Source organism: Suillus discolor (genome assembly GCF_016758755.1).
Source record: "Suillus discolor strain FC423 chromosome Unknown F5147scaffold_37, whole genome shotgun sequence".
Classification (NCBI taxonomy): Eukaryota; Fungi; Basidiomycota; class Agaricomycetes; order Boletales; family Suillaceae; genus Suillus; species Suillus discolor.
In genome coordinates this window covers 1-27,430 of record NW_024541284.1, presented here as the reverse complement: position 1 = coordinate 27,430, position 27,430 = coordinate 1, and the positions used below count along the sequence as shown (strand labels likewise).

At 48.3% G+C, this 27,430-nt stretch overlaps 9 protein-coding genes across 9 annotated transcripts; 5 read left to right on the top strand and 4 right to left on the bottom strand.

Moving 5' to 3' along the window:
* Nucleotides 1-105: 105 nt before the first annotated feature.
* On the bottom strand, nt 106-3,126 carry F5147DRAFT_614565 (uncharacterized protein; the record flags this gene model as incomplete). Its single annotated transcript, XM_041432503.1, has 2 exons — nt 2,642-3,126; nt 106-2,586 (listed from the first exon to the last, which is right to left on the bottom strand). Coding segments are annotated over exons 1-2 (2,928 nt in total), but the record flags the coding sequence as incomplete, so codon positions are not given.
* Nucleotides 3,105-5,161, bottom strand: F5147DRAFT_637788 (uncharacterized protein). Its single transcript, XM_041432954.1, has 10 exons — nt 4,760-5,161; nt 4,687-4,711; nt 4,493-4,581; nt 4,357-4,443; nt 4,265-4,309; nt 4,187-4,207; nt 3,891-4,138; nt 3,648-3,833; nt 3,502-3,593; nt 3,105-3,451 (listed from the first exon to the last, which is right to left on the bottom strand). The coding sequence occupies exons 1-10, from the start codon at nt 4,896-4,898 to the stop codon at nt 3,166-3,168; spliced, it is 1,218 nt and encodes a 405-aa protein (XP_041291304.1). The 5' UTR covers nt 4,899-5,161; the 3' UTR covers nt 3,105-3,165.
* Nucleotides 5,162-5,616: 455 nt separating this feature from the next.
* Nucleotides 5,617-6,006, bottom strand: F5147DRAFT_701709 (uncharacterized protein; the record flags this gene model as incomplete). Its single annotated transcript, XM_041437748.1, has 2 exons — nt 5,617-5,801; nt 5,897-6,006. Coding segments are annotated over 2 exons (278 nt in total), but the record flags the coding sequence as incomplete, so codon positions are not given.
* A 460-nt stretch (nt 6,007-6,466) lies between these two features.
* Nucleotides 6,467-9,098, top strand: F5147DRAFT_637784 (Alpha/Beta hydrolase protein; the record flags this gene model as incomplete). Its single annotated transcript, XM_041432953.1, has 8 exons — nt 6,467-6,789; nt 6,853-7,089; nt 7,141-7,538; nt 7,592-7,772; nt 8,022-8,073; nt 8,240-8,367; nt 8,417-8,811; nt 8,874-9,098. The coding sequence occupies exons 2-8, from the start codon at nt 6,963-6,965 to the stop codon at nt 9,096-9,098; spliced, it is 1,506 nt and encodes a 501-aa protein (XP_041291302.1). The 5' UTR covers nt 6,467-6,789; nt 6,853-6,962.
* Nucleotides 9,099-10,437: 1,339 nt separating this feature from the next.
* On the top strand, nt 10,438-12,949 carry F5147DRAFT_579324 (uncharacterized protein; the record flags this gene model as incomplete). Its single annotated transcript, XM_041431480.1, has 10 exons — nt 10,438-10,558; nt 10,641-10,702; nt 10,755-10,844; nt 10,956-11,094; nt 11,233-11,322; nt 11,606-11,958; nt 12,070-12,178; nt 12,289-12,345; nt 12,399-12,503; nt 12,558-12,949. The coding sequence occupies 10 exons, from the start codon at nt 10,438-10,440 to the stop codon at nt 12,947-12,949; spliced, it is 1,518 nt and encodes a 505-aa protein (XP_041291301.1).
* A 2,209-nt stretch (nt 12,950-15,158) lies between these two features.
* On the top strand, nt 15,159-16,672 carry F5147DRAFT_761803 (uncharacterized protein). The gene is made up of 8 exons (XM_041440544.1): nt 15,159-15,251; nt 15,304-15,382; nt 15,434-15,463; nt 15,519-16,059; nt 16,113-16,196; nt 16,247-16,276; nt 16,324-16,443; nt 16,495-16,672. Exons 2-8 carry the CDS (start codon nt 15,360-15,362, stop codon nt 16,543-16,545), a joined length of 879 nt encoding a protein of 292 aa, XP_041291300.1. The 5' UTR covers nt 15,159-15,251; nt 15,304-15,359; the 3' UTR covers nt 16,546-16,672.
* A 2,817-nt stretch (nt 16,673-19,489) lies between these two features.
* Nucleotides 19,490-21,186, top strand: F5147DRAFT_701679 (uncharacterized protein). The gene is made up of 8 exons (XM_041437747.1): nt 19,490-19,550; nt 19,622-19,674; nt 19,726-19,746; nt 19,802-20,510; nt 20,564-20,647; nt 20,698-20,727; nt 20,775-20,894; nt 20,946-21,186. Exons 2-8 carry the CDS (start codon nt 19,652-19,654, stop codon nt 20,994-20,996), a joined length of 1,038 nt encoding a protein of 345 aa, XP_041291299.1. The 5' UTR covers nt 19,490-19,550; nt 19,622-19,651; the 3' UTR covers nt 20,997-21,186.
* A 1,043-nt stretch (nt 21,187-22,229) lies between these two features.
* F5147DRAFT_579342 (uncharacterized protein) lies at nt 22,230-23,227 on the top strand (the record flags this gene model as incomplete). The annotated part of the gene is made up of 5 exons (XM_041431481.1): nt 22,230-22,742; nt 22,795-22,878; nt 22,929-22,958; nt 23,006-23,125; nt 23,177-23,227. 5 exons carry the CDS (start codon nt 22,230-22,232, stop codon nt 23,225-23,227), a joined length of 798 nt encoding a protein of 265 aa, XP_041291298.1.
* Nucleotides 23,228-23,767: 540 nt separating this feature from the next.
* On the bottom strand, nt 23,768-26,951 carry F5147DRAFT_837957 (atromentin synthetase; the record flags this gene model as incomplete). Its single annotated transcript, XM_041444113.1, has 6 exons — nt 26,209-26,951; nt 26,021-26,157; nt 25,729-25,967; nt 24,841-25,674; nt 24,031-24,785; nt 23,768-23,973 (listed from the first exon to the last, which is right to left on the bottom strand). The coding sequence occupies exons 1-6, from the start codon at nt 26,903-26,905 to the stop codon at nt 23,768-23,770; spliced, it is 2,868 nt and encodes a 955-aa protein (XP_041291297.1). The 5' UTR covers nt 26,906-26,951.
* Nucleotides 26,952-27,430: the final 479 nt, after the last annotated feature.

The following is a 27,430-nucleotide window of genomic DNA, read 5'->3' as shown; positions in this document are numbered from 1 at the left end:
TCTCATGGCAGTAAAAAGCCGTACACCTTAATCACATCAATCAGAGTGATTGATCCAAGGAACTCAACTCAATACAATACATCGACCTTAACTCCTCACCCTCCCGAAAACCCTCCTAATCTCCTCCCCAACCCTCCCAACGCCAACGCCAACACCGACCAAAACACCTACATCAACAACCCAAAGCCCAAAACCGGCACCCAAATACCTAGGCGCAAAGATCTTCCACACCATCAAATGCCTCCTCAATACCGCTGCGCACGCAGCTGCTCCAAACGCCAACACCGCGAAATACAACGATATCGCTAGTGCAGCTCTTAGTGCGTTTGGGCGGGGGCGAGATGGTGAGAGGGGTAGGGGAGGGAGGTTCCAAAGTACGATCAGCGGCACCGCCAGCGCTCCGAGGAAAAAAGATCCAAATGTATTGATGACAACGGAAACGTGTGAAAAGGGGAAGGAAAGCGTCTTCCCAAGGATAAATGCGCTTTTCCACTGGATGGATGAAAACGTCGATTGGTGGCCTGTACTGTGATACATGTGCATCGCTAGGAGCGCTAGGGGTACGATTTCTGAAAATAAGAGGTCGTGGTTCGGATTAGTATCGGCGAGTTGGAGAGATGCATTGGGGGATGTGAACGCGTTATTTAGGCCGTGGACGTCCCGGACGCTGTCGATGATCTCTAGATACGAAAGAAGAGCGATGGATGAGAGTCCAAGGACGATCTGTCCGGAAAGTTGAGTCATAAACCACACGATACTAAAGAAGATGAGCCAGAACATGAGATAAGGGGAGCCGAATGCGTTGGCAAAGCCTAAGACAGTAACTTCAGTCTTTTCCTGCGCACATGCCTCACTCGTTTGGCTTTTTGAAATCGCAAGGCAAGCGGGCGATGTCCACCACACTGACAAACCCCCAATCAACATGGTAGCAGCAGTAGTCCTCGCCAACACGGTCCTTGTCACCCTCAAAACATCACCCATATCACCGAGGACCTGTGCAGAGTCTACCCATTCGAGCATCCAGAACATCGTGCCAGCAATCAAAGACGGCGCGAACAACAGCGGGATGAACGTTGCAGCGAGACCAGAGTCTGATTTCGAGATCTTAAGTATGCGCCGGACGACGAGGGGAATCGCGATAGCAACAGGGAAGGCGAGGAGGAGTGCTGTGAGTGGTGGGGCTGATGATGACTCGGAGGCGTAAAAGGTAACGGTACAGTATGGGTGTTGTTCCTCCCTGCAGACGGTGCTCATAGCCATGAGGCGCACGCATATAGCGAAAAGAGCGGAAAAGCCCAGTATGCGGGAGCGAAGTCGGGAAGTGGGAGCTGTGAAGCCTGTGATGACAGAGGGCACGATGGACGAGATGAGGAAAAAGAGTACAATGTGGTCTTCCCATACCGTAAATGAGTTTGATGCGAAACATAAGGTGTGCAGAATGAGGAAGATAGGGAGTGATTTGATGGCTTTCAAGGTGATCACGGGGCGGGTGGTAGCTATCATGACGAATGATGATGCGATGGCGGCAGCGAAGAGGACGGTCTGGTGCATGGCAACACCGTCCAAATACTTATGCAAGACAATGTGTGCCAGGTATCCTAGGGCAGATCCTACAGCAGAGGCGCTGAACGACCACCAGACTTTGTCGTCCACCCACTTTTCCCACTCGACGTCCGCAACATCTCGGAGTTTGGAGAACAACGCCCAGCCGGCGACGATGCTCAAACCAATGACGGCCAATCCAGCGCCCATGAGGAAAACGTTAAACTGAGCCCAGAGAACACGACAAGCGGATAACGCCAAACGAGTAAAGTTATCAAGCGCAATGAGATGGTCATTCCCGTCCATCGTATGTATGCCATCCCAGGCGAGGGAAAAATCATGCCAGGCAGCATCAAGCTCCTTCCCAGATGAACTAGATCGATAAGCATCAAGATAGCGCCTGATCTGAGCTGCGTTGAGTTCCATGGCTTTCTGTAAAGATGAACCATCGGAATCACGATTGAAAAGTTCTGGAATGACGGTTCCGAGGTTATTGAATGGGATGGGAAGACCGAGGAGTAAGGAGATAGTCGGTACTAAATCTATCTGTTGGACATGGCGATGGGGGACCGGAGTGTCTGGGAATGTGATCACCGGTAGAATGGCCTCTGGAAATGTGTATTCGGGGAGGGAAAGAGGGACCTTGCTATAGATCCAGAGAGCCGACATTGTCTCTAGGATGTTGTCACCGCCGTGATTACCCATCTTGTCCATTCCATGATCCCCAAGCATTATAAGGAGGGTGTCATCGTCCATGGCTGCTACGACATCGCGCAAAAGAGTGTTCATCTGCTCAAGTTTTTCTCTGAGGACGGGATGATCTGGACCGACTCTGTGACCTGCATGGTCGACGCCTAAACCGTGACCAATGGCAAAATGCCATGAGTTTTTATGATGTCGCATCAAGGGTAAAAGATTATCGATGACGCCCTGGTCTACCGTGTGAAGGTCTTCGACGTTGAAAGAATCAAAGGCAAAGGTCATGTTTGGCTGAAAAGCATCCGGGAAAAGGGTGAGCCAAGTGTCATCGCCGGCGAAAGCGATCTTTCCTTTGGATTGTATCAGGGAAACGGAGGGAAAAAAATAATTCAGCACATACCTTTCTGCCCGCAGCATTTAGCTGATGGATGATAGAATCCTCATGGATGGAAAAGCCTCCAAAGTTTTCTCCTGCATCTACAAAGGTGGGTAGAGACCCTGTGGTGATGCCTTTGAGTCGCTGAAGAGTCGTGGTCGGCGGGTCAGAGTGTGCGTTAAATATGAATGATCTGTCGGGATGAGCGGCGGTCAATTCGCGTGGTAGAGTTAGAATGTTGTGATGGAAAGGTGAAACAGGTTCTGGCGGGTGTTCTGTGATGAAATCAAAGCGTAGGGCGTCTATGACGAGCAGGACAGCTCTTTTGTGGGTAGCGAGTGAAGTGCAGGCGTCTACACTTCTGTCGGGGAGTGCGAGTCGATTGAGGAGGAATCCTTTTGTGAATAGATAAATTCCAGCTAGGTGAACACATAGCACCCAAAACAAGATTCGAAATTCACGAGATATCATTGCATATGTTCAAGTTCGTCGAGTACGGTAACATTAACATGTCCGACAGCGGGGTTTTTATAATTTCCCACCTTAGCTCAAACACCCAACTCCGGACCCAGATGATTCTTTTCGCTTACCGAGGCACATGAGCGCAACACTGCCGGGATCCTTCTAGGTAAATCCTTGACCCACTTTCCTGCCGCAAGCATACTTTCAGACAAGTACCCACACTCCGCCCTGAGATTTGGGTCTCCCAACTTGTGACAAGACCACCCGACAAGGACCAGCACAATGAATGCCGTCACACCCACAGGGACTGAAGGTACCGCAGTCGAGTTATGACAACATTCAGTTAAGAATGCAATCACGAAAAATATCATCCTATCAGTTGTGATGAATAACTTGAAACGATAGGGGAGAGTCGAACGTACCCCCACATCAGTAAAGCATACGGTAGGCTGTATATAATTGCAAGCGTTTCGAGGCCGTGCTTGGGGTGCATCATGCTCTGCAGGTGTGCTTGCTAAGCGAATACATTCATTAGAGATGCCACTACACGGGTTGTAACAAGACGCACCACATTATCAACCATGTCTGGACCTTGAGCGTAACTTTGTCTCGCGATATTCACGCCAAGCAGCATGCACCCAAAACTTGAGATCACAGAAACGTAGCTCGCGACCTGCGATAAAGAATGTCCCCCACCGTTATCTACACTCTGAATCGCCAAAAACCCAACATTGACACTCAAGAGCACTGTCGCCTGACCATCGATGTGTCAGCATGATCCAGATATCGAAACTTAACGGGAATGAATTACGAGTAGATTGAAGTCCTGCATCTCGGCGTTCAGCTTTTGAACGAAGGTGCGCCAGTCGAGCTGATTAACTATGGAGTCGACGTAGAGTTTGTGAAGAGAGTGGACGTGCTCATAAGGGGCATTGAAGAGCAAGGGTGCAAGACATTTCATCATAACGGACCGCTCTTCGTAGGAATCACCATGTACAGTCTGGTCTCTGGAGAGCCGCGCGCCTCGCTGCCCATGGTAGTTGAGGTATTGACAATGTCCTGGTGCAGGGGATTGGAAGATATCTTAACTAGAATTGAGTCACATACTAAAATGGTTCATCGTCCTCGCTAATGGTTACGATATCATGAATGTCAATTTACTGCGCGCGAAACACGACTGCTTACCGACGAGACATTTGTCGTGTGCCGACGGAATCCAGTCGTCCTCCACTTGACATGCAATGAGTTTTGCGATCTCAGGAGTTGGCGTGACTTACCATCCACATCTTTGATAAGGTCCAGAGTGTTCTTGAGGACATCCATGCTGAAGGCACAGACTGCCGACACCTCCGAAGTCATGCAATCTGGAACGAATTGAGTTCTCTTATGATGCCCCGATGATAAATAGCTCACCGCTTATCGCAAAACGAATGATCTGCTGCAATTGTCGAAGGACCTCAGAGTGGAGAGCACTTGCGTGCGGAAACAGGTCGATATGCTTCCTACTTGCGTGAGCAGTTACCATGCCTCGACTGATGCAGTAAGTACAATGCATTCGGGCAATGAAGCATACATTGAATGTACTCACAAATTGCTGTAGCGCGTACCAGTACTGAGCCTCCAACTCGATTTCTGCAAGCGTTCATCAGACACGGTCAAGTACGGGTCCACAAAACTGACTCTTATGAGCAAGTTCAGTGACCCCACTGCATTCTCGCAGGATTTCGGCGGCATCAAAGTCCAGCAACCAGAACAGGCACTTGTTCTCATGGTGCACGAAATAGTACTCTCCTATAATGGTTTCTCCGACGTCATGCATAGGTTCCAACACGAGGTCTACGTTCTCCGGGAAAGAAGAATGGTGATAAGCATGACTATAAGCTAGCTTTGCAAGGTCCTCGATTGTCTCAGCAACTCCGTCACGAACGAGGTCCGCCTGCGTTATAACGTGAATTTTCCTTGAACATCCGTCAAAAGTCACCACGCTCTCATAACAGTAATAGAGACGGCCTTCAGGATGAATGTAGGCTTGCCATCCAGGAGGAGCTGATCTCCTAATGTATGCATGAGATACGAAAGTAGCAATATGAAAATGTGTTACCCGATAGGATCTATCATCATGTGTGGGATGTTGAAGTTCCCGATGTCTCTCCGACTGTGTGTCAGTGGTCAGTCATGGTCGATAATCTCCAGCGCTGGCCTACATGATGTTGTTGTTGCCTGGTTTATATCTCTGTGCTTGTAATCCTTCGGCAGGCATGGGTCTGAGCTCCAGACGTCCATTGAAAGACGATATGACACTGTAAGTACTAGATCCATGAATCGGAACAGGTCGACTTGGTTGGTGGACCGTTGGAGGATGGAAGGATACTATTTGCATTGCAGTTTGTAAAAGGATTTCGAGAAGTCGTTCTTGTCCAAGAGAGACGGCAAGTTTTAGGTATATATCTATAAAACTCAGCATCGGCCTTGGAGCCTACATGCTGTATACTTCAAGCTTCGATCGGGTTCCATATCTTGGTTATCTCAAGCTGGATGCAGGAACACTATCATTTTATTGGTGGCGGTCTCTATACATAGTCAGTCGCACTAGCCCTATGGCAGTACTTACTGTACCGTATAAACGCCAACGTGCAGATACGACATGGACCTGCCACCGAAATTGGAAGTTCGGGCCACGTTGTATCAACGTTTCAATGTTCAAGCTAAGACGCAGTACTCCCTGCTCGACCCACATAGTTAGTCAGGTTCGTATGGTGTATACAACCCCGAAGAAATGGACTCGGATGTCGACAACGAAACATACGAGCTACATACATTTCGATCAACCACTCTCTTGCTGTGTATTCCTGTGTACTCTGGTGGCATACACCTGGCCGCGGTGACGAGGACCTGCCACCAAACTTCTGTTGGCGGCCTGAGCATGACCACTCAAAAACCGTGAGCACTATCATGATGTAAGCAATGTCAGCTGTGCGAAATTCTGGACTAGATGATAGATGATCCTAGTCTTTTGTTCGACGAGTCATTGGTGAAGATTGCTGATACTGTCCATGACTGTTTCAAGGCCTGAGACTTCGTGCGTAACTGCATCCAATTTCCTGTCTTTGAGGAGGAGTGGAGACTAGCTCGGGAGTAGGAGGTTTCGAGGTCTGGTACCTCATCACCATGATCAATAGACAAGCGAGTGAATTATTATATCCAGACGCCAGTACAAAACCGAGTATTTACTACAGTGCACGCGAGTGACACCTGAGACCGGCGATAATTTGATCTTTAGACTTTGAGTGTTGGTATGTACTAGTTGTTCAACTCTCGGCGTGACATTGAGATCATGACGGAGATTTAAAAATAGTGGCCGATTTGGTCACGCGTCACGTCAATGCGATTTGAAGCTCTTGACTCGGCTGCTGTTGCCCCATCCGATCTCACGCCAGCCCTAGTCAATTCTCGTCTAAGCAATTAACAAATATTACGATTACCCGGTTCAATGTCGCCTGCACGATATGAGTAAGTGTTAATCCGCCTTGGAAGTTGAGCGAGAAGACATCGATATCGTTTTGCAGCATGATGAACACGTCCAAATGGCAGGGCTACTACCTCCAACTTGAAAGGACAGCTATTCCAGCCAGTAACGGTGTCTTCGCAGAAGGGTAGGCATATCAATTACCATTCAGTTCCTCAGAGTCACAAGACCGTGACTTGTCAGGGTACGTCTTGGCCTTCTGCAGGATGATCACTCTTTTTATACACTTTTCTTGCTCTCGTTTTAGTCACATCGGCAGTATTTAAGCGAAGACCAAGTTCATGACCTCTTCAAGCACGTCCCACCAGCTGCACCGCTCGCAAAGATATCTGAAACATTCCAGTCATCCGAGTATATATGTACACGTCCAGTTCGGCATCTCAGTGGGGTTCCCCTACCGCTTCCAGGCGGGCTCTGCTCATTCATGGTTTGACTATGTCCTCACAATCATGGGAGGGCATTGCTCAGCTGTTAGCAACAGAAGGTCAGGTCTTGCAATATTAGGTGATGATACTCTATCTTAACGGCTAGTCAGGGTTCTTTGTTGTCGCGCCGAATCTCCTTGGGCACGCATGGAGACGAGGCACCGACTATCGTGTTTCCACCCTTGCTGAGGACCTCCGACCGTATTTTGTCATGGACACGTCCTACGACGTGATTATAGGTCATTCTCTTGGGGGCGCGGTGACCTTATCGCTCTTGCCACTCCTGTCCAACACAAAAGAAACAACTGTTATACTCCTCGATCCCGCCCTCGAGCTCACAAAGGAGATAGCTGACAAGTGTGAAAACTGGTTTCTGAAGGAGATTGCGAATCTCAGAACCGCTGACGACCACATGGCTGAGAACCCTGCTTGGTCTCGAGGTGACAGTATGTTAAGAGCGCTGGGAATCTCCATGTGTGATGATACTGTTGTCAAGAGGATATTTGAGGTAATAGTTCTAGCATCGAAATAGGAAGCATTGCTGACTTTTGCTGTGAACAGCATAACAGGCCATGGTCTTTTAGTGGCCTGTTCAAAAACATTTCACCCCAAGTGAATATCACTGTGCTGGCATCAGATCCGGCGCTCGGCGCTATTTGTCATTTGGAGCACGTCCCGTGTGACGTGACGAGATTGCGTGCCAAAGTTTTTATCGGAATTGGTCACTGGATTCAATATGAGAGTTTGAATATCATCATGAATGAAATTCCGCTACGAAGAGCAAAACTATGAGCCGAGTACTTGCAAAGATATATTTTTGTGGTGTAGTTTTCGTTTTCGTTTACGTTCAGTTGATATGTCGCCATTGATATTCTTCTTCAGACTCGATTGCTTGTGTAATGTAGTTTCGCAGCGATTCCAAAACATGACTTCCATTCCCTCACCTAGTCGCACCCGCAAGTTATAGTTCTCTCCGCCCTAAATAGACTAGGACTTTACGGATGGGCCGGACCTGCCATATGTGCAAACTCACCGTTTCAATGGTAGCCCTGATGTACTACTCTCGCATTTAAACAGACACGTCAACCTCACCGGTTTTTTCTCACTGCTTTTTACCGTGGGCTCTGTCAGCTTTTAAGCGCAGAGCGACCGCCAATCCTCTTCGATCTTCTCTGCTGCCAAGTCCTAAAGACATCCAAGTCATCTCAGTGTGCACATGACCATTTCAGCGTCTCAGTGGGGTTCGCCTACCGCTTCTAGGCGGGCTCTTCTCATTCATGGCCTGACCATGTCCTCGCAATCATGGGAGGGGATCGCTCAGCTATTGGTAGCAGATGGTCAGGTTTCCTGTATTATAAAGTGAGCCGTTTTTAACAGGTTGATCAGGATTTTTCGTCGTTGCTCCGAATCTCCTCGGGCATGCATGGAGACAGGGCACCGACTATCGTATTTCTAACATTGCAGAGGACCTCCGACCGTATTTCGCCATGGGCACATCTTACGACGTAATCATCGGTCATTCTCTTGGAGGCCCAGTGGCCTTGTCGCTCTTGCCATTCTTGCCCAAGACGCAAGAGACCACTGTCATACTCCTCGATCCTGCCATCGAGATGACAGAGGAGAAAATAAAAATCAACACACAATTAGTTTTAAACGAGATGGCAAGAATCAGAACTCCCGAAGAGCATATGGCTGAAAATCCTACTTGGTCACGACGTGACTGCATATTAAGAGTGCTGGGAATGGCCATGTACGATCGCGCTGCTATCGAGATACTTCGGGTAATATTTCAGTTTTTGAAATGGCAGGCATTACTGACAGTTTCTGTCCTTTTCTCGAACAGCAAAACACGCCGTGGACTTTCACTGGATTGCTCAAGAACATTCCACCCAACGTTAAGATCACCGTACTGGCATCAGATCCAAAATTCAACCATGTTTTGGATTACGTCCCTCTTGACGGGGAGAACTTGAGTTCCAAAGTTCTCACAGGAATTGGTCACTGGATTCAATACGAGCTTCCGCGTGCTATCATGGATGAAATTCCCTTACCGAGAGCAAAACTGTGAGCCATGTAAAGAAGGGATAGTGTCTTGCGAATTTATCTTTACCTGTAACCGCTGTATCTAAATGTATACTTACTTGCTCTTGATGTTGGCCTCAGATTGCTTAAGATAACGATAAGTGACTAAAACCTGCAGTGTCGCCGCTCTTGCCGTTCTCGCCAAAAGCGAAGGAAACCATACCCCTCGATCCCATCCTGGAGCTCCACAAAAGGGGATGTTAAATTTGGTTTTTGGAAAGATGGTTAAGGTCAGAACTGCCAAAGAGCACAATGCACGTGGCTGACGCATATTAAGAATGCCGGGAGTCTCCATGTGTGATTGCGTCGTCGAGATACGGGTAATATTTCAGGTGTCGAAATTAATAAATTCTGCCCTTGTTTCGAACAGCAAAACGACAGTCTTTCGGTGGGCGGCTCAAGAGCATGCCCACCAACATAAAGATCACCGTAAAGAAGCTTGGCGATAACTGTTATTTGGATCTATCCTTTGCAACATGAAGAGATTCTTACCGGCATTGGTCCCTGGATTCAATTATTACGAGTGTCCGGGTGTTGTGATTCCTCCACCACGAGGAAAACTGTGAGCCCTCCCCAAGAGTCTAGTGTTCTGCAATACGACTTATATTTGCACACTCGTTATCCCGGATTGCATAAGAGAGTAGGGTTCACTGTTAACGAGCACGACGCAATCATATTCAGTACATAGTATCATTGCGTATACATAATTCAAGAAGCTGTGGGAACTCACCCGCCCATGCACCCTAGAGCTATCTTAGGGTTGTGTCTCAGGTTAGATCGCTCATTAGTCCACGAGTCCGCTGACGTCACTCCTAACTGGACTTGATTCGCGTTCCTTAGACCTGTAATGGAACGTTTAATGCATGGCCTAGGTCTTAAGGGGGTGTTTGAAACCTGCCTGAGTGTTCCGACATGAGACCACCCATTGAATTGTGACGTATCCACCCTTCGCCTCCAACATCCTGATAACGACGTTTCCGCTATCGAATTCGTTGATAGAGATATTAGATTGGTGTAGATCAGTTAGCTGGCCTGGGGAGCAGACACCAAGTATGAGACTCGGAGTTTTAAGTGTGGCGTTAGGCTTGGTGTGTTGGAAAGGGAAAGGCCGGGCGGCTGTAGTGCGACGTAATAAGAGGAGCGGCGTGCAGTTACTAATATCCAAATCATGCACTACATGAGCCGTCCCGGTTTCTTAAACAACTTCTTATCACCTGCCATCGTGTCTAGCGCTTGACTCCATCTAACTGTCACTGAAACATTCAACGCGTATTTTGAGACTCGTTCTCTCTTGGAACCAGTCGAAATAAGTAGTGGTACATACTATGGCACAGCGGGGAGCATCTATTCCAAGACCAACCCGTGGACAAAGCCCAACAATTGCTGATGTCCCTACTGCAGAGGCAGAGAAGTGGGTCTCGCAGTGGACACATGTATTGGCTAAGGGTGCGTCTAGGTCCATAGCAGCTCGTTCCATATCTGCTCTGAATTATATTCCGGACCTTAATACTAACATACGATCGTGCAGATTTGATCGATGTGCGCGTAGTTGAAGTAGACGCAGACATGTCCGTCGAGGACGCATGCGATGTGAGTTCAATGTTGGACTTAGTAAGTGCACTAGCGCTGACTCTTTATCTAGCTCCTTCTGCAAGAAGACATCCCGTGTCTCGCTGTCCGCACACTTCCGGATTCGACTCGTACAGGTCCACCTTATCTTGGACTTTTTGATGTGCGTTATTATTTTGTTTTGCGCTCGTCCAACCTGACTCGTATACCCCTCCATTCTGTCCGGATTATCGCCATGCTATGCTATGACACAACTTGGACGATGTGCATGTAGTTTTCAGATGTGAACGCATTCCTCACGCTCGCTGCGACGCGGCACACCATCTCACTCGCAGAGCTTCGTGCTAACTCGCGCGCCGATCAGATTATGAGTGCTGCACGAGAAGGACGTGTACCTGTGCACCTTGTTAGCAGTATGTGTTGAGCATTATTCTCTACATCGATGGCGTGCTTTATGTCTTGTTTATCTTATCCTACGCCACGGATGTTGTGATTTCGTATCTCTTGCATCTTCCTCCTCTACGCTCGTATTGATGCACCTTCACTCGCAGACCTCTCAGAAAAGAATTACCTAGAGACCCTTCCGAACAATGCCAACCTTATTTCGCTGCTTGGAGTGTTTGCGAAGGGGACGCATAGGGGTAAGCGTCCCCGTCCGCCTATTTGTTTCTTTTACTAACACCTATCTCTGCGCGTTGCATTTTGTTCTGTATTATGTAGTGCTTGTCGAAGCCACCCCGCCCACCGCTCCCGCAGAGTCTAATACTGCTCCGGAGGCGACAAGAACACGGACTACCTACCTTGGTGCAGTCTCCGACCGTGCCGTGCTGGCGTACTTCGCCAAGTTTGCCATGCAATCGGACACTGCTGCACACATTCACTCTCCTATGCAGCACCCGCATTCTCCTCGGCTGCCAGCTTCAGTGCAACCTTCCATCCAAATTTCCCAGCCTTCCCAGTCTCCCAAGCCTGTATCAGCCTTAACAGCTTCCCGCCCCACTGCTCCGCTCCAACCCCAACCACAGCCCCCTTCCACTCTCACATTTGCAAGGCTCCTCTCGTGCCCCCTATACTTACTTGCTCTCCCGTCCCTTCAAATGTATACGTCTGTCATAGCTGCTACCAGCTCATCTACAGTGCTTGACGCGATGCGCCTGATGAGCGACGGTGGTGTGAGTAGCGTAGCTGTTGTCGATGATGGCGGGGGAGGATACGGAGCTGGATACGGGTCCTGGGGTGGGCTGACTGGAGCAGTGAGTGTTACTGATATCGGAAAGGTGTGTTTCCCCTTGCTATCGCCGCAGTGCGGAGTTTGATCAAAATTTCTCTCTCTTTTCACGAACGGCATCTGGCTTCAATCTATATGCATTATCACAATATACAAACAGCTCGTCGTTCCTTCGGAGTCCAACCACATTCTCTCCGCGCCTTTACACCAGTTCGTCGCACAGATCAAGGAGTCAGGTGGAAGCACGGATGGAGCAGACCGGTATCCTGGTTCGTGTCTCTCTTTACTTGTATTTGTGATTCTACAACAACGCCTCCTCATGTGCTTCGCGGATACTCGTTTCAGTATTAGAGTAGTTTAACTGATGCATGCCACACAGTGTATGTCGTCCTCCCCACCAGCACACTCTCATATACAATTCAGAAACTGCTTGCAAGTGAGTCACTTTTCTCCGAGTCACAACATGGGATAGACTGATGACTTTATCAGCCAATTCGCACCGACTCTTCGTAATTGACCCGGATTTTGAGCCCAGCTCATCTCCAGGCTCGCTCACGGGCGGCGGATTGTGCGGAATTGTTAGCGTTGTTGACCGTGCGTATTTCATTCCTCGAATATCTCGATCATCTTTAATGCCTAATCATGTAGTTCTTTCTTTTTTCGCACGTATCGCCAACCTTCCAAATGTTGACCCCACGCAACGCATGCGGCACCGACGTGCCTCATCTTCATCTTCATCTTCACACTCGTCTCGCGGAATGATTGTGCGGGACTTGTCACGGTCGCTCGCACAAGCACGGGATCTCTCCCAATCCAGCAGAGATTTTGCGCGCTCAAGATCCGGTAGCAGGACGAGCATAGGTCTCAGCCAAAGCCCGCGAGTCATCCCAACTTTAGATGTTGGCAGTCCGCGCTCCATGCCAAGTTTGGGGCTAGGGGATGTCAGGGAAAGTCCGCGGATGATGCCGACGCTTGGTGCTGGTGACAGAAACTCGTGGGTGGGTTTAGATTTTGGGGAGCTCGTGGGACCGTGGGAGTAATTGTGAGGTCTTTTATTTTGCTTTTACTTTTCGTGCGTTATTCGATGATTTCCGGCAATAACTTAGGGTTTGCTTGCCATGCTTTTTGTACACAAAGATAATCGTCGACAGGGATGTATGTAGGTTTTTCGAGTGATTCCAAGCACCAGTATTGACTGCTGAACTGACCACAAGGCTGAAAGTTGCATGTAAATACTACCGAAATAATCAGATTGTCATACAAAGCTGTGGCTGGTTTACGATCAGCTCAATGTCTTGACGCAAGGTTCTGGTTAGTTTAGAGACTTCTCGTGAAAATGCTTACGACGTAGCACTCACTAGATCCGACTACTTGCGCATTTCGCGTGGACTTTCAGGTTTAGAGTCTAAAAATTGTCACAGCATGCTCGAGGTAGTGCTGCCGTGGTCCGGTTCGGTCCGGTTCAGAGGGTCCTGGACGAGAACCGAGAACCGGACCGTGGTCCGGTTCTGCAAAATCTTCGAACCCCGAACCGGACCACAGAGAACCGTTCTCTGTGGTCCGGTTCGGTTTTTTTCTGGTCCGAACTCGAACCGAACCCGAAAATTTTCAGTGGTGAGCGTGAAAAAAAAATCATTGAAAGACTAGTTTACACATCAAGTAGCTACTCCAATGACATGGCTACATATGACTGTAGCCGCTGATCCAAGAGCTAACTGATTCGATCTATACAAATGGTGAGAATGAAATAAAACACAATAACAACCAATGCTCACCGTCGATGTTAGTGGGTAATGTGAACCTGCGGCGTCTGATCCAGACAAGCAATTTGAAGTAAGCTGCCTTGTAAGGCACGCATCAGTGAGAGTGTTTGCCAGAATTGAAATCATTTTACCTCCGTCGTCAGCGAAGGAAGACATTCAGGACAATGAGAGAGGTACGTGCGGTTTGAGTTGCACCTCCATTCTCAGATGTTGCCGTCACCTTTTTTTATACACAGAACAGGGAGAAAACACCTGCACGTCTCGAGTGAGAGGTGGCGGGTGAGAGACAGCGGGGTGAGAGACAGTGGGTGAGATACAGCTAGCACGCCGAAGAGAGATAGTATCACGGCCACCGGAAAAAATGTGTTCGACAGCAACAGCTGAGCCCGGAATAGCGAGAATATCACGAGCCAGACGTGAGAGGTCATTGAGGTATGTTGGGAGTGGGCAGCGCACCTTGTTCGTCTCCTCGACAACTTTCTTTCTCCCATTCCTCTTCTCCTTTCTCTTTCCCCCGGTGTCTTCCTTTCTCCTTCACCAAAGTGTCATCCGCATTCGCCTTAGCCACGCCAGCATTTGCTGGCGTGTGCTGGGCGCATGCGCTAGACACTGGTTGTTGCTGGAGTGGGGTAGTGGTTGCAGCAAGTGGTGGTGGTGGTGGCGGCACGGTTGACTCAATCAGTAAATAAAATGAAAACGGATATACAAATAACTACCTTGAGGACAGAGTCTTGAGAGTTGATTGATTAGTACTAATCTTCAAAAAGGCTAAAAGTAGCTTAATTAACCAATAGTGCAACTCCTGAAGATGACACTTTGACGTCGACATAGAGACTGACGTCGTCGTAGTTGAAGTCGAAGTCGACAATGGGTTCGGGGTTCGGAATGGTTCGGGAAGGTCGAACCAGAACTGGACCATTTGGGAAGATCTAGAACCGAGAACCGTTTTCCGGTCCGGTTCTGGCTGGCGCGAGAACCATGGACCGAACCGCGGAGAACCGGACCAAAAGTCCGGTTCGAACCATGGTTCTGGACCGGACCATGGCAGCACTAGCTCGAGGAAACATGCTGTATCATACAGCAAGTTCAGAACAGCGGCATTTGATATATCAATACTTCCACTGGATCTACTATTCTTAAGTCAAGCACATTCAGGTTAGATAGAACCACACACCGCCAACGTGTTTTGGGCCACAATATTTCCTGTGAGTCTGGTGAATGTTTATCATTCCTCATCAAGGCTCACGAGGCACGTCCTGACCAGCTTGTCCGATTAGGGGAGGTTCATCTATGTTCAGCAAGAATTCAATATTCAACGAGGATGAGAAGTTAACTTATGTAAGAGACACATTAATGCATGTTTTGATGATGTCTTACTACGTATACGTGAGATAAGGGAAATAGATATGGTACGAATAATCGATAAAGGTTAGCTCAGCTCGTGTAAGTCACATGATATGTTTAACTCCGCGACTCCGACGGAATCAAAAACACTTCATTGTCAGTAACTTAGTACGTAGGGTCCAACGAATATCCTCACACCTGGTCAAGTCCGGTAGAACTTATTATCAAGGCAGAGGTTAGTAAATGGTAATTCTTCAGCGGACATTTGAACACTCAACGTTCAACAGTGATCTGTGTATTGTGATATTGTCAGTCAACAACTATTCCCTAAATATTCCCTAAGATGAGCTCGAGGCGGTACGACAAGTGAGGTACCTCTCGAATACTCCTGCCATTGATACTAATGAGAATGCACAGTCCTCCACCTTACTCACCTTACTCTCCCAGGTGTGTAAGCCTCGTTGACAGGTTGATACTTGATAGGTGACGACAAGCCTTGCAGCTCATCAGAGGCAGACCCTCTGACAGGGACTCGCAAGCCTTATCGTCGTCATCAATCTTCCTATGTCTTTGCACCACTCATCGTTATTGCTTTCTTTATTATCGCAATCATGGCTTTCAATTTCTCCACGAGCCTTTCCAATGACCCCTTGGATCCGGATGTTCGAGAACGCATTCGCAAGAACTGGAACATTGAACTTCGCCGGCACGAGGAAGAAGTTCTCAAGCGCATTGACGTCAAAAAACGCTGGCTTCTGGAAGATAATGACAGGATTCATCTCCGCGAACAATGGCGAACGGAAGATAAACAACACAAGCGTGAGTTGGAGGAGAGACAAAAGCACGAGGAAGAAGAACGTTTAAGATTGAATATGTTTTGGACCGACTTGGCTTCCCACACATGTACGACGTACGCCACTCGAGAGTACACTGCCCGACTTGTGAATGTTCCATCATACTACAACCGCCGCGTGGAGGCTTGCATGGCCACACCGGTAAATATTCATGGGGTTGAATACACACCTAAGTGGTGCGAGGATCATGTGAGTGTTCCTGTGATTATTGGTAGTACAAGCAGCTGATATTCCGAGTTCAGGGTCCAAACAATGTAGTAGGTCATTGGGAAGTCGACCAGCATGAGCCAGATTGCACGTCGTACTGGAACTGGTACAAAGATTTTGTTTGTCAATCCCTCTCGTTGGCATATTTGCAACTTATTGATTGCCGCAGGGTTGTGTTTCACCCGGATCCGGTCAGCGAGTAAGTTTCTCAGACATGAGATAGTGAGCGAAGTTGACGGTATGCAGCGTATTGAACATTACCTCGAGAACCTCCCGTCGGGAGCTGATTGGAAGGAGTTCTGTGCTACCACTCCTGCAAGCTTCCTTGGGATGCATTTCATGGGGTCAGAAATTTGCTTTCAATGGGTTCGTTGCTTAGTCGCATCAATTTGGCACGATTTGTTGATTATTTTCTAGAATGGTGGCACATACGGTCATTGGGTTTTTGATGACGATAGCTGCAAGTAGTCAAGTCACGATGACGCTTCGATGTTGGATGAGGCTTTGGGCTATTTTTGCTGTACCATTCGATATACTGAATGCTTTGCATCACTGTATATATTTTTTGGATCACTAGCATTCGTGAGAGCGTGAAGGATAGGCACTGCTGCCCCCACCGCTGAGGGGGACCGGGAGAAAAAACACCCCAGGATGGGCGTTGCCACTGCGACTACAGGAAGCCTTGAAGTTGTACAGGCTCATGCCATGAGATATTAGAGATATTCAGGATATTGATTTAAACATTGTCAGCACGTATGTCAAATCACTTGACTGAATAATAAGACGAAAACTTTGTATGTCTCCTTGAAATCTACTTCAGAACACCAAATACTTCGATCAATACCTTCATGAAAGTGGTAATAAATAGAAACAGATCCCCCTACTCCTTGTAGAACACTAGACAACCGTTAACTTCACCAAGTATCACACACTACTGCCAGTCGATATATACACATGCTCCTGGAAAGCGATTGAGGTCATACCAGTCGCTGCGTCAGCATCGGCAACGAGTTTAGCGTGGTATTCCCGAATGCCAAGGATCAGGCGTGGTCCCAGCACAAACATCTGCACGATCTCCGAAATCTCAATAAACCCAGAAATAATATTAGCGTTCAGGGAGTTATACTATAGAAACGGTAAATTATGGTAGCGTGCAAAAGTTAAAGACTGACATACCGTTAGTATTGGAGAGAAATCAAGAATGAGCTCAAAGCAAGAAACAACAACAAAACTACCAGGACTGACCCTTCAGCGGAAAAAGGAACAATAATCACAGTATGGACTTACCTCGCAAAGTAAAGCATGTGAGTTGTCATCAATATCGTAAAACAGTCCCGCATAATCCCTCCTGTCGAATGTCGTCGAAATTCACGGAAGTGTTTTACCGCAATCCAGACTGCGAGACATAGTGCGAGGACCTCCCACACGATGACCAGTATCCAAATAATGGACTTCAAAAGTATGAAATCTTCCGTAAAGCCAATCCAACATTCATAGGTGCCAGAGAGAATGAATTGCTCTGGTATTCATTAATGAGCTCCATGCATGTTTGTTTTCATCCACAATTAAACATACCCGCAGAAGCATCTATCGTCATCAGCAAGGTGACCACTCCACTGACAATGTTGACAGCCAGGAAGGTGGCAATAAGAAATTTCTGGATCTTTCTGGATCGTTGATACATGGCATGCAACCGAATGATGATGATGACTTGCAGAATGTTTTAGTTGAATCAATATCACTGAGATCTCGAAGTGCCAAGCTCACCACACAGCATCGCAAGTACCACAATAAACGTCCAATAATGTACGATGGACGTAATCAAGCCTAACCAATCTAATCAGTGACCAGCCTCGGGTAGCGCACACTCCAAATAGACTCACATCTGTGGCAGTATAGCGTGGCAATCATTTAGTAAAGAACCACACTCACTGCTACAGGGCTTCACGTTAATTGCAGGGGAATAGCAGTAGGCATCTATGCAGAAGACTCACTTTATCTGTCAGCCAGATGGTCGGAACACAGTCTGTATGCCGTTGGTCAGAAGAGGCGAAGACAGTGAATGTAATAAGGAGACATACTCAGCATGTACAAGCTGATTATAAGAGATAGACAATTAGCACAACACTGATCATTTAGCCTTCCGAACATACGCAGCATATGAGAATCCAAGGTATCGCACCTAGGATACTTTCAAGTCAGCACAACATGGCAACCGCAACAAACAAGCTACATACACCGAGATACAGAGCTGTCATTGCCGACCAGCGTTGTCTCTGGAATCGTGTATATTTTCATGTGTGTTCCTCTGACACCGTGACCAGACTCTACTCACCCATATGAGTTCCACCTATAGAAGCCATTCTCAATGAGATAGCTGCTCCGGCCATAGCATCGACATACCTCTTGTCCTAATGTAAGTACTGAAAATACTTGTAAGATATCAGCAGTCCTTTAATATTATCATGCTCACCCCAATCATACGTCACTCCAACGAAGGCGGCAACTGCGAAATGGCAGCCAAGGTTTAGATCGAGTCAACTTCGAGGTCCAACTACTCTCCACGAACCTACAAAATAGCTGAAATAACGATATGCATTGATGGTCGGCCACCAAATGGGATCATTTGAGACCATGGTGGTCATATTGGTAGAGAATGGGTGTGGGTGAGAGGCGAACCTGGCGGAGGTAAGACGATGACATTCGCGCTAGTTATACCACCACCCATTGCGTAGATCAGCAAACGAGATCGTGGGATGGTGACCGTATCATAGTAAATGTTGGTCATGAAACATTTACACAAATGAATACTTGAACACCGCATAAGATCAAACAACCTCAAGAACTGATGCTGTCGCCCTGTTTCCGATGCCATTCTCGAAACGTTTTTGCTACACGTGCATCAGTCCAACCACGAAGTACTATGTCATCTGTTTGACACAAGATGATCATGGTGCGATCATGGAAAAGCCTCTCATCTCGCCTCGCCAGCACAGGACCAGGGAGTGGGGGGGTTGTAGTGTACCCTTCGACAGCTCATGCACCTTACGTCAGCATGACCGTCAAAAATAGACGAAACAAATTCATGTACACCTCGAGCTCAGGGAGCCTCGGAAATTGGGCTATAATACCACCAGGATGCCAGAAATAGTGACGGTAATATATTGTGGAGTTGCTACGGTGGTGAGAGGCATCAGGTTTCAAATTTCACCAAACGTCCTGGTTGACAACTTATTGATGAATGATGGAGACTGTTAAGAAACGGCTCTATGAGCGCTTGAGCTGTTCTGTGATGGTACTACGTGAGATAAGGGAAATAGGTATAATCGGAAGTAAGCTTGCGCTCCAGCCCACGGTGTCCATAATACAACTCCGCGACTCCGACGGAATCTGCCCAGAAACACCTGGAATCCTCATTGTCAGTAACAAACGAATATCCTCAAGTCCGGTAGATCCTTATTATCGAGGCACAGGTTAGTAAATATTAATTTTTCAGCGGACATTTGAACATTCAACAGTGATCTGTGTATTGTGATATTGTCAGTCAACAACTATACGCTAAACATTCCCTAAGATGAGCTTGAGGCGGGACGACAAGTGAGGTGCCTCTCGAATACTCCTGTCATTGATACTAATGAGAATGCGCAGTCCTCCACCTTACCATGACAGGTGTGTAAGCCTCGTTGACAGGTTGATACTTGATAGGTGATGACAAGCCTTGCAGGTCATCAGAGGCAGACCCTCTGATAGGACCTCGCAAGCCTTATCGTCGCTATCGATCTCCCTACGTCTATGTGGCACTCATTGTTCTCTTTATTATCGCAATCATGGCTTTCAATTTCTCCACGAGCCTTTCCAATGACCCCTTAGATCCGGATGTTCGAGACCGCATTCGCAAGGACTGGGACATTGAACTTCGCCAGCACCAAAAAGAAGTTCTCGAGCGCATCGACACCCAAAAGCGCTGGCGTTTGGAAGATAATGAAAGGATTAATCTCCGCGAACAATGGGGAACGGAAGTGGAAAGGCACAATCGTGAAGTGGAGGATAGGCTAAAGCGCGACGAAGAACTCAAAAGTCATATGCACGAACAATGGGAAAGAGAAGTGGAAGAACACAAGAAAGAAGTGGAGGAGTTACGGAGGCGCGAAGAGCAAGACAGAATTATTCTCCGCGAAAAATGGAGCAGGGAAGTGGAAGAGCATGAACGTGAAGTGGAGGAGAGACGGAAGCACGAGGAAGAAGAACGCTTAAGATTGAATATGTTTTGGACCGACTTGGCGTCCCACACGTGCACAACATACGCCACTCGGGAGTACACTGCCCGACTTGTGAATGTTCCGTCATACTACAACCGCCGCGTGGAGGCTTGCATGGCCACACCGGTAAAGATCCATGGGGTTGAATACATGCCCAAGTGGTGCGAGGACCATGTAAGTGTTCCTGTGATTCTTGGTAGTACAAGCAGCTGATATTCCGAGTTCAGGGTCCAAACAATGTAGTAGGTCATTGGGAAGTCGACCAGCATGAGCCGGATTGCGCGTCGTACTGGATCCGGTACAAAAATCTTGTTTGTTGATCCCTCTCGTCGGCGTATTTGCAACTTATCCATTGTCGCAGGGCTGTATTTCTCCTGGATCCGGTCAGCGAGTGAGTTTCTCAGACACAATGTAGTGAGCAAAGTTGACGGTATGCAGCGTATCGAACATTATCTCGAGCACCTCCCATCGGGAGCTGATTGGAAGGAGTTCTGTGCTACCACTCCTGCAAGCTTCCTCGGGATGCATTTCATGGGGTCAGAATTTTGCTTCCAAAATGTTCGTTGCTTAGTCGCATCAATTTGGCACGATTTGCTGATTATTTTCTAGAAGGGTGGCACATACGGTCACTGGGTTTTCGATGACGAGAGCTGCAAGTAGTCAAGTCACAACAATGCTTCGATGCTGGATGAGAGTGATATTGTCTTGGAATTTTGATGGGCTATTTTTGCTGTACCATTAGTTGTACTCTATACTTGCATCACTGTACGTCTTTTGGGTCACTTGTATTCGAGGATAGGCACTGCTGCCGTGACCGCCATTTGGGGATACGAACTTCGGAGCACGCACTGACACCACAGAAATTATGACCAACCGGAGAATGTTCCGTCGAGTTATGACCGTCGTTTGGAGGCTTGCATGGCCATATTGACTGATTCACAGGACTCAATTGAATATACACTCAAGTATTGCAAAGATGATCGGATTCCTGTCTGCAGTATGCACCAGTAGTTGATATCGTGTTCCATATGGTGAGGTCATTAACCAAAAGGCCGATCTGCACAGCCGTAGCCATAGTATCAAGTCATACAGACAAATTTCGAAGGCAACACACTAGTTTCGAAAATTATATTCTCCAGCAAAGGTAGAGGTGCGACCTCTTACTGTCAAATTGCAGTGTAAGATAACTTTCGTTGTCTTCATTGTGTACCGAAAGGATATGACCTGTACGACAGCAAACAATTACCATCCCGCAGATTGAAACTCAAAGCCACTCACTGAAATTTACGAACGATCTGTTTGAAAATGAAGATGGTACCATCTGTCCGGGCAGTGATGTGATAGGCAAGTCCAAGGAAACAGCGTATATATACGTTGCATGCATTGAACATGAAGCCACTCCCTGTGTCACACAAAGTTAAGAAAAGCGGCCTAGTAGGTGTCTGACAGGTTTGTTGATATTCAATCCTACAGCGAGACTTTTGCAAGAAGCACTTATGAGATATAATACATGGTTTCGTGATGTCGAGTCTACTAATGTGTTCATCATGGTAAGCGTCAGGGGCAACGATTAGATATCAACTCCGCGACTCCGACTGAATAAACACTTTCCTCTTTCAATAATCAATTGTAGTAAGACTAAGTAACATAGTCCAACTATATCCCGTCAAATCTCCAGTAGATCTGTATGTCCGAGAGAGACGTTAATTCTTCCGCGAACATTTGATATTTAACAGCTATTTGCCAGATATTTACCAACATGTGGCAAAATAACAAGTGAAGTACCATATTGAATACTCTTGTCATCGATGCTGATGAGAATGGGCAGTCCCCCACCCAGGCCCCCACCTTACTATTCTCGGTGTGTAAGCCTCGTTAATAGATTGATACCTGATGGGTGACGAAAAGCCTTGCAGCCCATCAGAGGCAGACCCTCTGATAAGGCCTCGCAGGTCTTATCGTCGCTATCAATCTTCCTGTGTCTATGTAGCAATCGCTCTCTTTTTTATTACATTCACGATTGTCAATTTCTCCATCAGCCTCTCCAAGGACCCCTTAGATCCGGATGTTCGAGAACGCATTCGCAAGGACTGGAACATTGAACTTCGCCGGCACGAGGAAGAAGTTCTCAAGCACATTGAAATCAAAAAACGTTGGCTTCTGGAAGATAAAGAACACGAGCGTGAGGTGGAGGAGAAACGAAAGCACGAAGAAGAAGAACGCTTGAGATTGAATATGTTTTGGACCGATTTGACGTCCCACAGGTGCACATCATACGCCACTCGGGAGTACACTGCCCGACTTGTGAATGTTCCATCATACTACAACCGCCGCGTGGAGGCTTGCATGGCCACACCGGTAACGATCCATGGGGTTGAATACACGCCTAAGTGGTGCGAGGACCATGTGAGTGTTCCTGTGTTTCTTGGTCTACAAGCAGCTGATATTACGTGTGCAGGGTCCAAACAATGTAGTAGGTCATTGGGAAGTCGACCAGCATCAACCGGATTGCGCGCCGTACTGGACCTGGTACAAAGATTTTGTTTGTTGATCCTTCTCGTCGGCATATTTGCAACTTATCCATTGTCGCAGGGCTGTATTTCTCCTGGATCCGGTCAGCGAGTGAGTTTATCAGATATAATGTAGTGAACGAAGTTGACCGTATGCAGCGTATTGAACATTATCTTGAGCATCTCCCATCGGGAGCTGATTGGAAGGAGTTCTGTGCTACCACTCCTGCGAGCTTCCTCGGGATGCATTTCGTGGGGTCAGAATTTTGCTTTCAATGGGTTCGCTGCTTAGTCGCATCAATTTGGCACGATTTGTTGATTATTTTCTAGAATGGTGGCACATACGGTCACTGGGTTTTTGATGACGCGAGCTGTAACTAATCAAGTCACAACGACGTCTCGGTATTGGGTGAGGGTGATATTATCTCGGAAATTTGATGGGCTATTTTTGCTGTACCACATTCATTGTACTTTACACTTGCATCACTGTATGTCTTTTTACTAGGTCACTAGTATTCATGACTTCGAGTATTCCTGAGAGCATGAAGGATAGGCACTGCTGCCGCCACTGGGGGGTCCCAACGGCAGCTGCGAACTTCGACGCAACGCCGCAGGATAGGGTTCATGGAGAGGCTGGATGTCTAGCAAATCAAGGGCCAGCATATGCTGCCGCCTTGTAGACGGACAGGGCACATATCCTAATCTTGAGGTTCCCTGTGGCAGCCGAGCGGCGCCAGAGACAGTAAGAATTGAATATTGAAGCTTAAGCCTTTAACTTTTATCATAACACACGTTACAAAACATTAATATAAGTACTTGTATGCACATTGACGCAATTAATCTAACGAATTAAGCACGAGTATAGTCGAATAGATACTGGCGAAGACAGATATATAAACATAATCCGACACTCTAAATCTTTTACAGGCCACGAGCCTCGAGACGACCCCGGAAGATCTTCTGGAACTGCGGGACGTGGTCAAAGTCCATCAGCGTGTAGTGTTGCCCTGGCACGTCGGTATATGATGGCTCGCCACGGCTGAACCCAGACCATGGCTTGAGCTGGTTGTTGAGCCAGTCTGACTTGCTGCCGCGGAGAGGAATGGCGTAGAAAACGTCCGTGGCAGCTGAAGAAACACGGCATATGAGCAAGTGATAATGAAGTGAGAAATGAAATGACATACAAACTGAGCCTGATGGGTTGTAGTCCTTCCCGCACTCGATCAGGGACCCGGCGATGTCCACCCAGTGGTCGAGCTTCTCAGGAGTCAGCTGGAGCTCGACGAGACGATCAGGGGGAGACAGCTTCCACACAACCTCGAGCTGCTCCTTCCTCGTCATCGGCCTCAGAGCAGGCGCGAGATCATTGGCATCGTGCTTCGACACGAGACCAAGGAAGTACGACAAGTTGAGCATGCCGCCCGTCCAGTCGATCTCGTGCATGCGGTCTGCGATATGAGGAGGGATGTTGATGAGACCGACGAATTTGACTTCTTCGCCCATCGCCTCGAGCCGCTTAGCAACTTCGAACGCGACGACACCACCGTAACTGTAGCCCGCGATGGCGTATGGCCCAGTCGCCTGGGTCTTCTTGACTGCTGCAGCGTAGCACGACACCATCTCGTCCATAGAGGTGAAGAAGGGATGGCCGGGCTCGAAGCCACGAGCACGGAGAGCGTAGAAGGGACGCTCGTTCTGGAAGTATTTTGCAAGGTTGACGAAAATCAGGACCTCTCCGACACCAGGGTGAACCAAGAAGATGGGAGTTTTGTTTCCGGTCAGCTGAAGAGGAACGATAGGGTCGTACTCTTCAGTCTGGCTGTCCTTGGAGAGCAGGGAGTCGACATAGTTAGCGAGGCTGGAGATGACGGGGTGCTTAAGGATCTGGATAGTGGGGATTTCAGGAAGGTCGAAATGTGCCTCTCCCTCGCGCTTAAGCCTGAAAATGATATGCATTAGTGAGAGCTATTTTTGGGCGGGAAGTATATACTGACCTGATGACATCAATGGAGGTACCGCCGAGTTCGAAGAAGTTGTCGCTGGCCGACATCTCGCTTTCCGCGAGGTTGAAGATCCCAGCATATATCTTGGCAAGCGCCTTCTCCGTCTCCGTGGACGGCGCGACGAACGTAGCACCACGTGCCTCGCTCAGAAGCTCTTCCGAGCGAGCGATGTGCTTCGCGAGCTGACCTTGCTTGAAGAGACTGATCAAACGTGCACGAGACAGTTTACCGAGAGTGGTCTTCTCCATCTGGTTCACAGGGATGGGAACGACTAACTGAGGCGGCAGCGTGATCATTTTCACGCAGATGTCCCGAAGGGCCCGGTGAGTGGCGAAGAGCTTTGACGAAGCGTCTGCTCCATCGAGGTCGAAGGTTGGCGAGTAGAAAATGATGAACCCTTCCGTCTCCTGACCAGGAGCACGGTACGGAGCTGCAGCGAGGAACGAGTGAGTCACTCCTTCTACGGTCTGGAGGTGGGTCTCAAGCTCAGGGATACCGTACGAAACACCATGGACGATGATGGTGTCCTTGATACGACCGCTGAGGCGCATGACCCCATTCTCGATGATGCCGACGTCGCCGGTACGGTACCAGCCGCCCTCGACGAAGCTGGAGGACGTAGCCTCTGCATTGTTGTAGTAGCGTACGAAGAGCATCGGTCCGCGAACTTGGAGCTCGCCGCTCTCCCCGTCGGGGCGCAGGGTCGAGCCGTCTGCAGGGTCAACGACACGCATCTCGCAACCATCGATGGGTCTCCCGAGATCAAGGAATTCATGAGCAGGCTCGCTTGTGAGCACATCCACGGGATGGTAAATGCATCCGGCGCTGCAGGATCCCCATCAGTTTCTTTATATACACATATGGTTTCATAAGTCTTACCAAGTTTCTGTCATTCCGAACCCAGGAGAGATCTCGAACGATACAGCGGACGGGTTCTTGCTGAGGTGCTTCATGGTGGCAGCGAACGCTTTCGCGGTCTTGGAAACGACAGCTTCGCCTCCGCTGTTGATGCGCTTGATTGAGGACAGGTCGAAAGTTCCGAAAAGGTCGGTGCGCTTCTCCAGATCGCGCGTGAGCTTGGATAGCAAGAAGTTCGGGGCGAAACTCAGTTCGATCGACTAATAATTCAATGATCAGAGATGCATTTAGCTATGTGTTCATACGGACATACCTTTTCGTCGATCAAACGGAGCAGCCGAAGAGGATCAGCAAGGATAGCAGATGCGTGCACGTGGAGTTGCGAGGCGCCATATAGTAGAGGCGTGATGTGCATTTCCAACGATCCTGCGACGTGATCAAATCCGACCCCTGAAAGTCATGATCAATTTAAGAATAAAGTTTAAACAACGCGTGTCTTACAGTTCAAGACTTGAGATTCGGAAGTCAGGCCGTAACTTTGGCCCTTTGCACGGCATGCAGCAATAATCGTGCGGTGCGTGTGCACGACAGCCTTGGAGAATCCGGTCGACCCTGAGGTCAAGAACAGGATCGCCTCGTCATCTGCCTTGGCTTCGTATGCAACCCAGTCAGCTGAGACGCTGAATGTCTCCGCCGACGCCTTTAATTCGGAGAGCAAGTGTACCTCCAGACCAGAAATGGCGCTGATCTGCTCGGCCCCAAGTTCATTGGTCAACCAAATAGCAGACCCAAACAAGTTCTTGATGTGGGCGACATGGCCCTCCTTGTGCGCCTGTTGCGCGCTAAGTGCAGGCTGCAAGCAAGGCACATAGCCAGCCAGCAAACATGCCCATACAGCAGCCATATTATCTTCGTGCTCCGTCAGGTACACGACGACGACTGAGCCCGTGGGCTTGCCCCACTCTAGCATGGCACGTGCGAGGTTGCGAACATATTGGTTGAAGGTGCTGAAGGTCTTTGTCTGAATGGAGGAGTCATGTGCTGATGAGGTTATGAAACCAAGCTCGTGGGACGGATAACGGTCGACAGCTTGAGCGATGACGTCGTGGAGAGTATTAGGTTGTGGAGAGACGATGGATGTCTTGAGGTTGGTGAAGAATTCAGTGGTTGTGGTAGAAGCGACTGCGATGGGTGCCATTGCGAGATGAGTCTAAGTTCTGAAACTGTATGAGGATAAGATGAGGTGTCTAGGATATTGAATGCGGATCTCCTTGGAGGTCCGAGCTTATATAGTACGAAGTCGGTACCACAATCGAGCAGCACTGCGGTGAGCTTACGCAATGTATTAGCTAGACTCAGATATGTTGTCGTAGGATGCACCGCTCAGACCGCTGGGTGGGACTATTTTCAAGTCAATAATCGCTCGTGAAGTCCTACAATGCGTTAGCATATGTCAGCACAGGACTAGCTCGTAGCAACATGAAAAGTCACCAAGGAGCCTGGGAGAGCTGGGAAGTCGGATGACAATGTGCTCGCAAATATTATTGAGTCCCGTGAGACAAACCGATCGGGAGCTAGGACGATAGCACGAGCTTAGTCTAGTACTGCAGTGTACATAACTGAATGGCCTTGGCCCATGGATCGATATGATGATCGGATCTGCACAGCGTGGTGCATATATCCAGCGTATCACCGCTAGTGACACTGCCAGTTTGGGAACAAG

Coding starts and splice junctions, on each gene's coding strand:
- F5147DRAFT_637788 (XM_041432954.1), bottom strand. CDS start 4,898: ATGCATGACGTCGGAGAAACCATTATAGGAGAGTACTATTTCGTGCAC. Junction 4,208..4,264: donor ACACGACAAATGTCTCGTCG/GTAAGCAGTCGT, acceptor CGTAACCATTAG/CGAGGACGATGAACCATTTT. Junction 4,139..4,186: donor GAGGACGATGAACCATTTTA/GTATGTGACTCA, acceptor CCCCTGCACCAG/GACATTGTCAATACCTCAAC.
- F5147DRAFT_761803 (XM_041440544.1), top strand. CDS start 15,360: ATGAGCTCGAGGCGGTACGACAA. Junction 16,060..16,112: donor CTAAGTGGTGCGAGGATCAT/GTGAGTGTTCCT, acceptor TTCCGAGTTCAG/GGTCCAAACAATGTAGTAGG. Junction 16,444..16,494: donor CAGAAATTTGCTTTCAATGG/GTTCGTTGCTTA, acceptor ATTATTTTCTAG/AATGGTGGCACATACGGTCA.
- F5147DRAFT_701679 (XM_041437747.1), top strand. CDS start 19,652: ATGAGCTTGAGGCGGGACGACAA. Junction 19,675..19,725: donor AGCTTGAGGCGGGACGACAA/GTGAGGTGCCTC, acceptor GAGAATGCGCAG/TCCTCCACCTTACCATGACA. Junction 20,648..20,697: donor GGATCCGGTACAAAAATCTT/GTTTGTTGATCC, acceptor CCATTGTCGCAG/GGCTGTATTTCTCCTGGATC.